Source organism: Crotalus tigris, unplaced genomic scaffold (assembly GCF_016545835.1).
Source record: "Crotalus tigris isolate CLP2741 ecotype Arizona unplaced genomic scaffold, ASM1654583v1 scf7180000017753.6788120, whole genome shotgun sequence".
NCBI lineage: Eukaryota > Metazoa > Chordata > Lepidosauria > Squamata > Viperidae > Crotalus > Crotalus tigris.
The window spans coordinates 1,368,253-1,385,517 of record NW_024096615.1 but is presented as its reverse complement, the minus strand read 5'-3'; the positions used below and the strand labels follow the sequence as shown (position 1 = coordinate 1,385,517).

At 36.4% G+C, this 17,265-nt stretch overlaps 1 protein-coding gene across 8 annotated transcripts in view; it reads right to left on the bottom strand.

Moving 5' to 3' along the window:
• Positions 1–17,265, bottom strand: part of VWA3B (von Willebrand factor A domain containing 3B) — a 129,406-nt gene that overhangs the window by 5,532 nt on the left and 106,609 nt on the right. For 7 of the 8 annotated variants that reach the window (XM_039340655.1, XM_039340654.1, XM_039340653.1 and 4 more), the window contains 4 exons: positions 9,328–9,418; positions 6,729–6,853; positions 3,472–3,609; positions 1,074–1,171 (listed from right to left, as the gene is read on the bottom strand). In XM_039340655.1, coding sequence (XP_039196589.1) covers positions 1,074–1,171; positions 3,472–3,609; positions 6,729–6,853; positions 9,328–9,418 — 452 coding nt within the window. Of the gene's footprint in view, positions 1–1,073; positions 1,172–3,471; positions 3,610–6,728; positions 6,854–9,327; positions 9,419–14,249; positions 16,321–17,265 lie in introns of those variants that run through there. The other variant, XM_039340660.1, reaches the window with a different exon arrangement.

Genomic DNA, 17,265 nt, shown 5'->3' with positions numbered 1-17,265 from the left:
CTTCATACAGAAACTAACCTAACAATCCTTGCTGTAATAATCCTGTCATTATTCTCCATCTTACTATTACATACAATCCTTTTTTAGGTCTCTTTTGTTGTAAGGGCAGGTGTCTACAGGAGTGGAAGGTAATAGCTGATGAAACATGTATCATGACATCATGATATAATTTCTGACATTCCTTAGGTGTATCAGAACAACAAGGAAGAAGAGGATTTGCATTGAGACATCACTGCACATGTGTCATTTTTTGGTCATTACGGCTTGCTGCAGATGCTTATGGCAGTTAACTAAATTTTAGCAAATATATTCTCCTGACCTCACTGCAATTTAGAAAATGATGTGGCTCATTTTGACAAAGAACTCTTCCAGATAATAGTTTTAAAATGATTCATTTATTAAACAGTACAATGATTTTTTAAATAAATTGGATGCCAGCCATAATATTGTCCATTAACTGGAGATGCCTTCTGTAAGTACAAGATCTTGCTCAATAAAACAGAACTGAAATGCAAAGGTATAGCTCTGATGTTGAGGCAGAGCATTACATGATAGTTCCTGATACCGGTAGCTCTTGAAAAATAACATAAAACCCAATGTCACTGCTAGAATTTCTTCTATTTCCCTATAACAAAACTCTGAATTTTTGACAGGATTACAAAGGCTTTGATGCCTCACTCTTGATTGTATTGCTACACTAAAGTTGCATTGACAAATTTCTTCATAAGAACAAACTAAGCATGGACATTACTTATATAGTACTGAGATCTTATGATGGGAGGGAAGATTTAAATTTTTTCCCGTTTCATTTCCAACAAGTATCATCCTCAGTTATTTGCAACAGGCAGATGTTTTTTCTCAGAACCAGTAAGGATTTACTTTCCAATGCAAACAGTATCCACAGAAGACAGAAGTCATTGGAAATAGTGTTCATACTTTCTGAAATGAAGAATCTGTCAAAATTATTGATAGTTACACTAGCAGTTTTAGCAGGAACTTGATTTAACAAATATCTGACTATATGCATTACATGCATTTAATTTATAAAATAAGAAGCATTTATTCATGCTCACATGAGGTAATCCATCATCTTGGTCATATTGATGTAGCAGCAGGAACAAGTATACCTTCTGTGACTAATTTTTATTAGCCCGTTTCGTATACAATGATCCTACAACAAAACATTTTTTAAAAAATTAAACTTTGATTTTTAATATAATGAATTATAAATCATTCAAATTAAAGAAATTTGTTACACAGCAAGAAAAAGTGGTGAGTTGATTAACTGTAGGGCACAATGTACTGGAGCTCAATTTCTCATAATATTTTAAAAGGCAAGCATTATTTACTAATAATAGTTGGTTATGCTCAATCTTCCACAACAAAAATTGATTACTACAGTAGACATCTTCAAAGTAACGTCAAAGATAAGATGTTTAAAATAAAATGTTGAATAATCACTCTATGTTATTTATTATGTATGTTTCTTATGCTAGATACTGATTTTACCTATATGGAACTGAAGTAGAGACAACCATGTTAACCTAATTGTTTTAGGGACAAATTGGTGTCAAGAGCAAAATATGTAGCCTTTTTATAATTGTCTGCTATTTTATTGCTAAGATTTTTTTTATGACCCTGTAATCCCTTAATTCAGGGTAGAGTCAGAGAAACTGAATGGAGCTGAGCATTTACTGGTCAGATGCCCTTCCTGACGCCTACATAGACTTCGTAGCAGATATCGTCTCTTTGCACCCTCATAGAGAAATATCTGCTGCTACCTAGGAACTCTCAGCCTTTCAAGTGGGAGCCAAGCGCTTCACCTCTAGGCCATAATACCACTCATTTTATTGCTAAGAAATAATGATACTGAAAAGAAAAAAATGTAAGAGAATAACAGAGTTGGAAGGGACCTTGGAGGTCTTCCAGTCTTTTAAAACATTGTGCACATTTAACAAAACTCAGATTTTTAACACATCATTAAATCTTGTTTATTATTTTTCCATTGCACCAACAAAGAGCTGTTTATAAACAGAGAGTAAATGTATTTTATATACATATAAAAAATGCAGGATTATAAATCTGAGATACAAGTGTTTTCATAGATTTAATAGTATCTATTTCTGGAAAAGTGCAGCTAAATAAACAGCTTTGTTATATATAGCTTCTGGAAAAAATATTTTAAAATGTTATGGAAGAAGTATATAATTTTTAAAAATATATTTTAAAAATTTCTTGATAATCTTTTGCTTTATAAAGTTTAACACTAGCTAAATTTATTACATTCTGTCCTGAGCAGAATGTAGTAGCAGAAATAATATTACTTTGTGGTAGCTGGTTCAGTTGAGAGAACAGTTATTTATCCAACTTTTCCTTGTTCCAAATCCTTGGAATTAAACACATATCTGTATTAAGTGCCCATTTATCAACTATAAACACTTTATATAATTTTAGCATAGGTTGCATTCTATATGTAATTAGAGGTTTATATTTTCCTCTTTTTTTGTTTATAAATTTTAATTTTTTAGTGAAGGATATGCATTAATACAACTATGAAAAAGAGGAATTCTTCAAAATAATTTTCATGTCTTTTATAAAAGCGTTAGTCTTTAATAATGAAAGTTTTAAAATCCTGGATAAAATAGTAAGACTTTTTTCTCCTCTTTCTCCTTTTCATTATTTTTGGGATATAACTGAGTATTACAATAGGATCTACTTTGTCTATCTGATTAATGATTGAGATACTTAAGTATTAGGAATAAATCTTAGGTGAGGGGGGGGAAAGCATATTCTTGAAGGAAAGATTCAGAAGTCGCCATGTATCAATAAAATTAGTGCTTGTGGTACTTTTCAGGTAACACATTGCAGGAATTTAAATTAAGAAAAGACAAAAAAAAGTTGTATGCTTGCTATTTAATCAGTTAATCAATTGTTCCTCAACTTTCACAACTTTACGATGTATGTGCTTCCAGAATTCCTCAGCTAGTATCATAGATTGCTAAGGTTGAGGTACACTGAGTTAACCAGTCAAAAGATGAGGAAGTAATTCCTCCCCTGGTAGAGGGTTGAATTGGTACATTTAGAGCAGTGGTTCTCAACCTTTTTAATGCCGCGACCTCTAACCGGTCGTAAGTCGAGGACTACTCAACTGGTACAGCACCGTTTGCAGAATGGGACTTTTGGCGGGCTCAGCAGGGCAGAGACAGCCTGGACAATTCCTATTGGCTTTTGAAAGCCAATAGAATTAGACTCTATTCAAGAGAGTCTATTCTATTGGCTTTCAAAAGCCAATATAATAAAAGGGAGTAGCACAGCTAAGGAAAAGGGGGAAAAAATGGCAGACTGCATTGTTTGGCGACCCCCATGAAATGGTCGTTTGACCCCAAATGGGGTCCCGACCCACAGGTTGAGAACCACTGATTTAGAGCATTGCCATTCCAGCCAGATGTGGCTTGCTCATTGATTGCTTACCTTTTTATTGTTGTATTTCAAAACTGTGTAGAGTTTATCATCTAAATCAGCTTTATTTGGTATTGCTATGACAACACCAGGGACATAATACTCTTCTCCTAACGGCTTCCTTATTCTGGTGAATACATAATCTCCAACCTGTTGAATAATAATAAATGTGGGTTGAACACATCTTAAATGTAATTGTCCTAAGGTTTTAATGTCTTAATTTGAAGAAAGACGAGAATCCAGTAAGAGTATACAAAGAGATATACAGATTTTTAGTTAAAAATTTCAATCCATGTCTGACTCTTCTCCGCAGTTAAATGGCAATAGCAACAACAATAGCACTTAGACTTATATACCGCTTGACAGTGCTTTATAGCCCTCACTAAGAGGTTTTACAGAGTCAGCATATTGCCCCCAACAATCTGGCTCCTCATTTTATCAACTTCAGAAGGATGGAAAGCTGTGTCAACCTTGAACCGATGAGAATCAAACTGCTGGCAGTTGGCTGGCAATTGGTAGAATTAGTCTGAATAATGTATTCTAATCACTGTGCCACCATGGCTCTTAAATTCTACTCCATCCCAAAAAATTCAACCAAAATCAACCTATGCTTTATGCGCTAAAAAGTAAAAATAAAATATAGTCTTTGGTGCACGCTGAAAGGGCATGATGTATTCAGTTTCAGTTCTATCTGATTTATTAACTACAGTATGTCTTGAATTGGGATAGCTCAGCTACAATGATTATGTCTCAATAACCTTTTGTCTACTATAATGTACTTTACAGGATTCCACCTTTTAAGACATATGCCTTAACTGATACAAAATGCTAAAACCCTCTCAGCAAATGGCACCCACATCTACTCTCTGCATTGTACTGAGGTTATCTGCACTGGATGTTAATTCTCTCCCAAACCCACATCAAGGTCACAATACTGTCTCTTCAATACTATATATACCATGCAAGTCATTAAAGCTGATCTAGACTGCTTTCTTCAGGTGTCCTTGATGGGAAATGCACTGACATAGTTATTCTAGAATAGTGCTTCTCAATGTTTGTGTGACGGCGACCCCCGTCACACAAACGTTCTGCGCAGGCGCCGGGCCGCGCGCATGGGGGCGGGGCCCCCACGTGCGGCACGCATGCACAGCGGTGCCCCCATGCACGACGCGCATGTGCGACGCCCCCCACACGCGGCACGCGTGCACGGCGACGCCCCCATGCGTGACACGCACGCGCGGGGCTCCCCCCGTGCGTGGTGTGCGTGCACGGTGCCGCCCCCCTGCACGGCGCGCGTGCACGGCACCGTGAAAAATGGCGGATCGCCGCCTTTGGCGACCCCCGAAAAATGGGCGATCGACCCCAAATGGGGTCGCGACCCATAGGTTGAGAACCGCTGTTCTAGAACAAACAGATCTAGGTTGCAAAAATCCAGATTATCACTAAATGACAGCAAAAAAAAAAATCTGCTTCTCCTAGTTCAGGGGTTCTCAACCTTGGCAACTTTAAGACTTGTGGACTTCAGCTCCCAGAATTCCTCAGCCAGCTTTGCTGAGAGTTGAAGTCCACAAGTCTTAAAGTTGCCAAGGTTGAGAACCCTGTCCTAGTTGCTGTCTAACGGTAGCACTGTTTGGTTACTGTGGTTCTTTCACTATATTCACTTCACTTGATTTTGAGGTGTATTAAGCATTATGGAAGTTCATCTTGTCAACTATATTTAACATGCATCTTTACACTTCTGGTACCTTTAGATGCTGCTACCTATAAATACATGGGTGTAATGATTTGTGGTTTTTACAATTGAGTAGTTTTATGAGTTTTGTAACCTTTCACTTTCATGAGCCACCTAAGATTCTGCATATAGGTGAATGAATGGATGGATGGATGGATGAATGGATGGATGGATGAATGAAAGACATCAGAATGCAGAGTTTGTAGAATGTAGCTTCCCTCATCCTTTATAAAATATGGAAAGTAGAAATAAGCCCAGGTATTTATTAGACTATAATCTCCATTGTACAGTAAAAAGATGTTTAGTATTCTGCATGGGACTCATACTATTTGCTTTATAAACATGCAATGCCAGATGTGGTACATCATGCCCTTTCACACAACATTGCCGGACTCTGATACTTATCTGAAAATAAAAACAACTGAATTTAATACGGTTCATTTCCAATTTGATGCAGTGAGCTGCATTTTGCAAACAGCTATGTGTACAAATTAAAATGAAACACATCAAATCACAGATTGAGACTGTTGATCAACACCATTTTTTTTAAAAAAAATAATCTATTTAAATTTGCATGGAATTGCTGTTTCACAGAAGGCTATTTCCCTTTCAATTCTATAATAATTTTTATCAAACAATGTATGCTTTACATATACAACAACCTAAACAGAAACTACTCTTAGTTCCAGGACGAAAATTATTAATGATGTCTATAGCAATTCCTTTCCCAAGATGATCATCAAGACAGAGTTGATTTAATCAAGTTGATCAAAACTGCAGTGAGAAAAATAGGATAAATCTCTCTCCCATGCCCCACAACCCAAATCCTGATCCCGAACCCTGTCTACTCTAAAGACAATTACCCTTTTCACATATAGCTGATATAGTTATGATTTATTACCGTATGGAACAGAAAATTATTTATTATACCTATATAATAGATATTCCTTTAACTCAGTAAATTAAGGAGAAATATTTCTTTTTAGGAAAGATGAATTTTCTAGACCTAGAAACAAAGACTAAAAGAATGACTAGAGGTGACATGATAGCAGTATTCCATTATTTGAGGGGCTGCCACAAAGAGGGAGTCAACCTATTCTCCAAAGCACCAGAAAGCAAGACAAGAAATAACGAATGGAAACTAATTAAGGAGAACTTAATCAGTTCTAGGACTAACAGTGAGAACAATTAACCAGTGGAACAGCTTGCCTTCAGAAATTGTGGGTGTTCCATCAAAAAACAGAGACTGGACAGCCACTTGTTTGGAATGATACAGGATCTCTTGCTTGAGCAGGGGGTTGGATTAGAAGACCTCCAAAGTTTCTTCCAACTCTGTTATTCTGTTATTCTAGTCATTTTCATAGGCATGAGAAATTCCCTAGATCAAACTAGTTTTTTTAGCATACAGATACAGTAAACCAGTGGTTCTGATTTTGCATTCACACAGAACTTCCAAACATATTCAAATAAAAAGGATATTTCCTCAAGAAAGCATTATGCAAGCTAAAAGTATCTTGAGAAACAGCATGTCACTTACTTGCAAGGGTGGACAAGGTGTCGCACCTCCAATAAACAAAATGAATTTCAAGGGGACAATCTCAGTCTGCCCATTAACAAAATCAACGAGTGCATAAAATGATGTGATGCTTCTCACCACTGTTCCTGAAACAAAAGCATGGTGAAACCTCCACAATTCAAATTGCATATAGAACATCCAAATACACAGTCATATTTCATTCACTATTCTCTCTATTTCAATTTAAGTAATGGAACTGAAAAAGTTCCCACCTGAAGAAAAAGCAAGAGAACTACTGCTACTCAAGAAAAGATAATGTGGGATTAAACAATATGATCTGTAGTTCAGTTGATTCAATGTGATAAATTATTATTCTGGCCCCACCATCAATTGGACTTTGAAGAGTGTTGAGATGAAGATTTTAGGCTGTTTATTTATCAATCAAATTTAGAAATTGCCCATCTCCCTCAGAGGGACTCTGGGCTGTGTACAAATAAAAGCTTACAGCATCCGGTATTACCAGGCAGTCCTCCATGCAAATACTAACCAAGCCTGACACTGCTTAGCTTTCAAAATTAGATGAGATCAGGGTTTTCAGAGTATCATGGCTATTTAAGGAACTAAGGAGCTGGACTGAGGGAGCACATTCCCCCTTCAACCACATATCTGGCAAAACTCAAAAGGGTTGTATGCATGTATCTATATGCATATTCCTCCATGATGGCAGAGAATCTTCTTATTTTGAGTTGGGTGTTTTTAAATCTATATAAATACATGCAAAAAATGTAACTGCCCTCATCTGAAATATCCCTGCAACCTATTTTGATGTTCATGCATAAAATGTGATTAGATGTTTGGCTGGCCCTACTTCCAATTTCATATTTGCAATTCACTGTATCAATGGCAAATAACTGAAAATATACCATTATGTATTTGCACATTAAACAAATTGTATCTTTTAAGACAGGGGTTTTCAAACTTTTTCAGGCAGTGAAACCTATTAGGCAAAACAATCCATTCTTGGAATCTCTGAACAAGAGGCAAAATTTTAGTAATAGAAAACTGACTATGTTTTAATGTTTGCTTCTTTTTTCCCCTTACTCTTATTGAATCCTATCAATTTTGGAAAAAAAAAAGCCTGCTTTAAGTCATTCTCGTTTTTGGAAACATTCTGGAAAATTGAACTGTAGGTTACAAATTGAAAGACAAGAACTATTTTAAGATTTGGGAACCAAAGATAATCTCACCAGCAATGCCTACTATAAAAAAGAAACTTTTAAGATCAGCACAACTCCCAACCTTCATAATTCCCACTCTTTTTCCTGCCATACATCATTTTTTTGTTTCTCCCATTATGGAAACCAGAGCTGGATATTAAGCTTTATTCAATCAAGCAGAAATGTAAACCACTAAGACAGCTTCACAAGACGTCTAAGAACATAGGAGTATTTATTGAAGAAAGCTAGGAAACATAACCAATTATTATAGTTCAGGACTAGCTCTATGTAGTTATTAAACACCCTTCTATTATCTTACCTGCCATTTGACTACAGATAGTCCTCAATTTACAATTTATCATTTACAACCACAATTGAGACCAGAATTTCCATTGGTAAGTAGTAAGTAGAAACTAAGTAGAAACTAATCTTAGTAAGTAGAAACTAATCTTTTTTAGCCACAATTATTAAGCAAATCACTGGAGTTGTTAAGAGAATTGTGTGATTGTTAAGTGATTGCTTGTCAGTAGCCAGCTGGGAAGGCCACAAATGGCAATCACAAACTCTGGGATGCTGCAATAGTTTTATATATACGTGTCTGTTGCCAAGCACCTGGATTTTGACCATGCAACCATGGGGATGCTGCAGCAGTTGTAAGTGTTAGGACCAGTTTCATTGTAAATAACTTTTTTCCAGTACCATTGTAACTTTGAACGATCACTAAATGAATGGTTGAAAATCGAGGACTACCTGTATTTGACTTATTTGAATGGGCTGGCCTGTTTTCCTCTGTCCTTTGTTTTTGAAGTGGTCAGATTTGCTCTTGTCTTTACTACCTGTGCAGGAACAAACTCTCACATTGTGGACGTTTTTAAAATAGTTTAGACCGCAAGTATGCATCAAACACTCTGTTATTCATTAAAGTTGTGAATCTGAAAAAAGTTGCTGTGGCATTCAAGAACCCACTTATGAATGGTAACAGAAGTATTGGCACATTTTGTAACATTTACAGGAAAAAATTTTTAAAAACAGGCTGCCTTGATACACATCTAAGAAGTGCTGCACTTGGGTCAGACGGGAAGCACATCTTCCAAAATAGTGTTCACAGTAGGCAAAGCCTACTTCACATATATAATCGTCCAAGCCTGTTCTTTGAAATCTTTATTTTTGCTACCAACATTCTTTTTTGTGTTTAGATCTTAAAGAGTTGCAGTAAATTCTGTTAAGTACCTGGTTTCAGAAGTGCTAAATGAATGTTGGGACACTTGGTTAAATCATCCCTGTGCTACTAGTTTTACTTACCATTCAAAGAATTTATAGGTGCATACCAGATCTTTAGACTGAACTTTTTAATTTTTTAAATAAAATTTTACCCCAAATATATTCCTATAGGCAATATTTACCTGGGTAATAAAATCCTGTGCTTTCTGATCTTGCAATAACATTTTGGCCTTTGAGATAATCAAATATTTTTGTTTTTGGTTGTTTCTTTGCCTGTAGTTAATAAAAATGCCGGTATTATATAAGGAATATCTTTTTTTCAATACCAGATATTTGCTCTTTCTAATGTATCATAATAGAATCAACAGAAAACAAAGTACAGATATGCACAACACATTAAGACTTAAAGAGAATAGAGTTGACAAAAATTTGGTCCTATATAATAACATTATTTATAATGAACTGAAGTATTATGATTCAATAATATAATTGTTTTTGAACAGTACAAATTACTGAATTCCAAAGTTATGTCAATTTAAAAGAAAGAAAACAAAATACAATATGATAGACAAATTAAATTTCTCTACTTTTCTACAGTATCAAAAATAATCAAATGGGATTTATAGGAAATGTGTCAATCAAATTTTGAAAAATAAATTAAACCAAAGCTATTAAGAATCTCATTGTCTGATTATTGTATCTTCAGCTATATAATTCAAAGGCTGAAAGCTTTTGTTCAGCCAGTCTTTAAGTCTGCTTTATAATCATCAGCCCAAAAAAACCTAATCACCTTTTTCATAACATTTCAGACACAACATTTCCACAGTTCTTAACAGACTTTGGAATAGACATATACGAGGTTTGTATTTTCAGTTCCTAAAGATGTCAGGTCATAAAGCTGGAAAAGAAACTTCCAATTTTGGCCTCAGATTGTCTTTGCCAATTAGATCATACAATATGACTATCATGACAGAATCACAATATTGGAAGGGGCCATTTAGGCTATCAAGTCTAATACTTGCTCTAACCAGGAAACTGTGTCTAATTCTGCCTTAGACATGAAAGCCAGTTGGGTGACTTTGGGCCAGTCATTCTCTCTCAGCCCAACCTATCTGACAAGGTTGTTGTTCTGGAGAAAATAGGAATGAAAAGGAATATTAGGTACTGTATGTTTGCTGTTTTGAGTTACTTATGAAAATAGTAAAGGTGGGATAAAAAAAAATTTAAATTTTTTTTAATGAAGTATAAAACATGACTCTTCTCCCTGAAGTAAACATAAAATACATCAAACATGTATTTATACAGTACATTGTATGTACTGTATAAAATGCAAAGTGTTCTCTCTCTCTCTCTTTGCTTCTGTCTCTTTCTCTCTTGTTTTTGATCCCAAGACTTGGCATATTGTATGCTTCATTTTCTCCACATAAACTGATTTTAATTAGTCAAATATACCTTTCACTGAATTTTGTTTAAAACTGAATTACATGTGGTCATCTTAAGAACTATAGACTTTCAAAATCCAGATTTGTAAAGCAACTGTTTCACAATAATCTACTTATATACTATTATGGTGATAATAGAGCCTCACTTACAGATTTATTTATGCAATTCTTTAACCTATTTAATAATCCACATGAATAAAGCAATAAGCAAAGAGTTGGTCACAGAAGGCATTAATAAAAGACTTCTATTTCTCTTTGATAGTTAATAAACTTAGGGGTTCTTAAGAAAGTTATTCTCACATAAAAAACAGCTTTTAATTATTTCACAGAAATTACCTTGGATTTGCTAATATAAATGAGCAATTATTAATGGCTGCTAGTCACATTTTTAAATAATTATTTTTCTGGGGAAAGAGAACTTGTATGTTCACTTAGGACGATATAATTCAAAAAGCCAAAGCTTTTCATTCATTCTTGAAGCAAAATGAAATTTTGAATGCTGCCTACATTTCTGCCCTTCAATTCTTAAGGCTTTAAAGATGCAGATTAACAGTTACTAAGGATGGTGTTCTGACTGGGCTGCTAAAAAAGGTTGTCTCAGGATAAGTGATTGCTCTGCGTTAATCACATCATGTCTACAGCATATGCTGACAGTGAGGGGGAGAGGGAAGAGCCAGAATAAGCCTATGAACTAGGGAAATGAGTTAGTACAAATCAAGGTCACAGCAAAATTATCATTGTATAATTTATCAGTCTGATATATCTAAGAAGACATATAAATCAAATATTTAAGAAAGCATGGAGGACAATAACCTTAATGCAGGGGTTCTCAAAAGGTAGTTCATGAACCCTTCCAGATGTTGAAGAGGATACTTCAATTTGGGAGACTTATCCAGGTAAAGCAAGACTGTGGAGTCCTTGCTGCTCTCTGCGCTTGGTGGGTTTTTTTCAGATGTTTTATTACCAAACTAGGTAACATCATCAGTGCACTGACTGTGTTGCCTAGTTTGGTAATGAAATATCTGCAAGAAAACCACCAAGTTCAAAGAGCACCAAGGACCCTGCAGTTCAACCCTGAGCTACAAATATTCTCTTCTATCAAAGCAGAACTGCTGCCAGGATTCATTTCCGCCTATGCTATATCTCTCTGCTACAATTGTCCTATTTGCACCGTCCTGCTTCCAAGAGCCAAGATGCACTTGCCTGTTTTTAGAATCATGTTTGCAACCTTTTCTTCTATCAATTATAGATATAAGGCTAGAAGGACAGGCAGGGTTGAACTTCCTTGACTATTCATTGCAGGGGGAGACAGAAGAGTTTATATTGACTGTGCCTACACATGAGACTCTTAAATAAAATCCAGATACTCAAATGCTTGTATCTTATTTTTGGGTTGTTTATGGGTATCAACTTCTGAAACGAACCTGGTTGAAGCCATCTTTGTTGTTCTAAGTTGCCATAGGTTGGGGGGAAGAGGGGGAAGGAAAATGATAGCATTGCTAGACTAAACATAGAATGGTCCAATGGGAACCAAGGCCATTTCCACAGAAGCTGGAAGGTGGAGAAAAGAAGTTTAACGGAGCCCACCAATTGCTTTTATTGGGTAGCGTGATCAATCGCGTACCAGAGGGGAGGGAATTGTTACATTTAGTTATATTGAATTCCTTAGGAGAACTTTAGAGTTGGTTTCACTTTTGACCATGCCGATATTATGTATCCAATAAACATGTTCTTTGAGGAAACTTCAAGCCTTGGAGTTCTGATTTTTTGGGTTATTAGTTGGAACCTTGACATTAAACCAACTCTCTAAAAAACTCTTGAGGATCTTGAGCCCCGACCGCCTACCTGATTCTTTTGGAAGAACAGAAAAGACTCAGGAAAGATTCCAGATAGAGAATAAAGGGGAAGCAACTACTAATCCCAGCGCACTCCTGCAGATGGGAGCTGGACAGCTACCCAGACCAAAGACAGAGTTCCACTGTTGGGGGCTCGGCTGAAAGTCTCTGCAGACAAGTCTGACAGATGCGGGTGCAGGATGAAGTTCTAGCTATCAGGGATTTATACTGAGCAGAGGAGTACTTCCAGCTCAAGAGTACCCCAAGGCTGCCGAGGCTGAGTTCCCCTTGGTCTCTTCCCATAGACTTCTATCTCTCATGCCAAAATGGAGACTAAAGAGGGAAACAGGATGGGATGAATCAGGGGAATGGAAGTACCTGACAGCAGCCCATGGGCACTCAGTTGAAAGGCTGAAGGAGAAATTCAACCAAATGGAAATTAGAGAAGTGATCCTGATTGCCAGATATGAGATCTCAGCTGGAGCCGAAGCCAACACAACCCAACTGCTCCTCACCCGTCGGAGCCCAAGTCTAGTAATCATGCCCTGTGTGTCTTCCCCACCACCCAGGCCAGCAACAGCATTGAGCCCAGGACCCAGGCAAAGCTCTCCACTCCAACAGTGAGCCATGAGCCCAGTGGGGCAACCAAGAGAGTTCCAGAGATGGACCCAACCTCAGCCATGGCTCCAGTACCAGCATCCTGGTTGACATCCAGCGCATTGGGCACCTCCACCCTTGCAGACCCACAACTGATCAGAACCATATTTGATGGGGTGCCGAATAAGCTGTCTTTCTTTATGAACCAGGTATGGGCTTACTTAGACCCCTACGCTCTGGCCTACCCCAACAAGAGAGTGATGGTGAATGCAGTGGTAGGAAGCCTAGAACAGGAGGCTGCAGAGTGGATAACCAGTCTTCACAATGAGGACGTGCCAGAATTGGGGGATATAGATTTTTTCCTGGAAGCATTAAGAGCCAGATTTGAGGATGAGTCTCAGGCTCTGCAAGCCAAGGTGGAGATACGTGATCTAAAGCAGAGGGGTCAACCCATGAAGGAGTTTGTTTGAGAGTTCTGACAGGTCGCAGGCAGAATAAGACAATAGCCAGAGCTATTGTTAATCCAGTGGTTTAAGGAGATTTGGACCGTGCCCTGTTTCAAGCATGCACCTACAGGGGGATTCCTGAGCAAATCTGCGAGTGATACCAGATGGCAGTGACACTGGACATTGAACTTAAGTGCTACAAGAAGCCCAGTGCTCCCAAATCAAAGCCAAGGTGAAGCCAGGAAAAGCGCCAGTTCAGACAATGTCCAGCAGTGGCTTCAGTTGCCAGCTCTCCCAGAACTCCTACTGGCACCCCTGTCAAGTGCTTCAGGTGCAGCCAGCAAGGACATCAAGCTGCTGAATGCTTGGCACCAGCTCCCCAAGTGAAGACCACCCCTACCACTATGACTAGTTTACCTTGACGACATTCTCATCTTTACAGAAACAATGGAGGAACATGTCAGATTGGCTTGTGAAGTGCTCAAAAATTATTAAAAGTAAACATTTACACCAAGCTATCTAAATGTGAGTTCCATCAAACATGCCTTGACTACCTAGGGTACCGAATTTCCAACAAAGGGGGGGAGATGGACTCAGAAAGTCAAAGCCATTCTTGAATGGCAACCTCCTCAGACTTGCAAGCAGCTTCAGATCTTTTGGGGGGTTGCTAACTTTTATCGGCAATTTATTCCCTCTTTCGCTAAAATAGCCCTACTGATTATTGAACTTTTGAAAATGGATAAAGGGGGGGGGGTAACCCATCCCAGTCAACCTTTAAAATGGACTATGGAATGCAAAGCAGCATTTGAACATCTCAAAAGGTTGTAAGTCGGAGAACCAGTCCTCAAATATCCTAACCCGAGGAGCAGTTCATTATCCAAGTGGACGCTAGCAACATTGCAGTGGGTGCAGTTCTTCTTCAGAAAAACACCAAGGAAGACCTGCAACTGTGCATTTACACCTCCAGGAAGCTGACACAGAGCAGTGATGGGCATTGGTCATTGCTGTGCATTGGGCATTTCTAACCTGGCACCATTTCCTAGAGGGGAGTAAGATACCATTTGAAGTGTGGACTGACCATAAGAACCTTGAGGCACTTAGAACTCCATGAATGTTATCCCCTAAGTAGGTTCTGTGGGCACAATATTTTAATGGTTTTAACTTCTCACTAAAGTACATTTCTGGAGGGAAGAACTTCCTAGCTCCATGCTGGTGAACCTATGGCATACGTGCCAGACTGGGCACGCAGAGCCCTTTCTCTTTTTTTTGAAATTTTTTATTGATTTTCCAATATTACATTTATATCTTTGAAAAGCAATGTGGTGACTGAGTTACTATAATTCAATTACATACAAATATCATTAGTACAAATCCCAAACTATTACAGTATTTCCTCTCTTTTCCCTTAATATGTACTCTCATATTTAAATTAATACACTTCTTATTCTATCAATCAAATAAAAAATAACTTTCTTACATTTACCAATAATTTCTAGTTTATATATATCTTCATCATTTTAACATTCAATTTTTGAGACAATCACTGTTCTAGTGAATTTTTCCCAATTTTAATTTTCCATTGATATTTAAAATTAACGTTTAATATTTATCATTTCCAAGTTTTAAAAGTTCCCAATTCCCTCTATCACAATTCCTTACAAAATCTAGTATTCAGGGTATATGTCTTATCTATTTAAATTCTCACCATCTATATCAACAAATTAATAATACAATAAAATATTCTTATTTTCTAATGGTTTCCAAATATCTTAAACATAGTAACCAAAATTTGTTTTATTTCAATTTCTTCTCTCTTCCTCTTTGTATCTACTATCTCATATTTAAAGCTAATATTTTTATTACATTCATCAATAAGTTTTTAGCTTATATATGTCTTAATCACCTTTATATGATCTTTATGGGCAAATCAATATTCAAATTTAACTATTGATATTTCTACTCTAAATTTTAAGTGACCAAAGTTTTCTTTATCTCCATTCATAATAATATCTTGTATTCAAAATACACTTTTTATCTATTTAGATATATTCTATTTTAATTCTCATAAATAAGTCAAAACCCCATTCTTCTTCAGTCTTATTCTAGCTTCCTTTCTTTGCCAAATCGTCTTCCATATCCATGCTTTTGAGCCTGCATCAAGACATATTTATTACATTCATCAATAAGTTTTTAGCTTATATATATATCTTAATCATTTTACATAATCTTTATGAGCAAATCAATATTCAGATTTAATAGTTAATATTTATACTTCTGAATTTTAAATGACCAAAGTTTTCTTTATCTCCATTCATAATAATATCTTGTATTCTAAATACGCATCTTATCTATTTGGGTATATTCTATTTTAATTCTTATAAGTACATCAAAACCCATTTTTCTTCAGTCTTATTCTAACTTTCTTTCTTTGCCAAATCATCTTCCATGCCCATGCTTTTGAATCATCAAACAAATCTCCTTGTATTGTTATATATATTATTTGCCATTGAAAAAACCATCTAGTCGCCATTTTTTTGAAAGGGCTGGCAAGTCTAGCAGGTCTAGCCAATCTAGCAGATTCTTTATTTTTCCATCTCGACGTAGTTGTCCTGAAGTGTTTATCTTCTCTTCCATCTGTTTTTCTTGATCTTCAGATTCTTTCTGATTTATATAGAAAGTCTTTTCCTTTTCCATGTTTCTTTTCTGGATTTTCCATTATCTGTGTTTGTTGGGTGGTTAAATCTTCTGTCATAATATTTAATTGTTCCACTTTTTCTGTTGCATTCTGTATAGTTGATTTTTTTAGTTGTAGTCAAAGTTTGAATTTTTATATCCAGGCTGCCATCTTTCTTGTTCTAAGTTGTCAGAGGTTGGGGAGAAGAGGGAAAGGAAAATGACAGCATTGCTAGACTAAACATAGAGTGGTTCCATGGGAACCAAGGCCATTCCCACAGAAACTGGAAGGTGGAGAAAAGAAGTTTCACAGAGCCCACCAATTGCTTTTATTGGGTAGCATCATCAATCACGTATCAGAGGGGAGGAAATTGTTACATTTAGTTACTGTTATATTGAATCCCTAAGTGGAATTTTAGAGTTGGTTTCACTTTTGACCATGCTGATATTATGTATCCATAAACATGTTCTTTGAGGAAACTTCAAGCCTTGGAGTTCATTAGTTGGAACCTTGAAAATGGGTTGATCATTTCTGTACATAACTATTAACATTGAACTATTATGTAATCTTTGGAACAGTTTATGGTAGATTAACACAGGGCTTCCAACTGGAACAGAAAAAGCTAATTGAATAGCACAAAAAACCCCCAAACAAGTGAAAAGAAAGCTTTTCACATTTATTTCCTTTTTTAAAAAGACAAAATAAATACACAATTCGAAATCTCCCAGAGGTCTGGCTTTTTCCTGCTGATAAGCTCCCTATATTATACTTGCCAAAGACCTTATTAAAAAGTCTTTATTAGCATTTTAATAACCTTCCTTGTCAATAATTCCCATTTCTCTGACTGAATGTAATCTTTGAAAGGCAAGAGTTTTCATTTATCATCTGTCCATTTCAATTACAGATTACATTAGTCAATCAAAAAAGCAAAGCATCTGTTCCTAGCTAAGTACAAGGTGCCCATTTCCTTGAAATGAATATTTAAAGTAATCTAATAGCTAAATTAAAATGTTTCATGTCCTTCTCACGCCAGATGTAATGACTGAGAAAATCAACACATCTCCATTTTATTTGGAAAAATCCAAGAGTACTTCCATTATGCAGATAAAGTCAGCAATTTTATCAT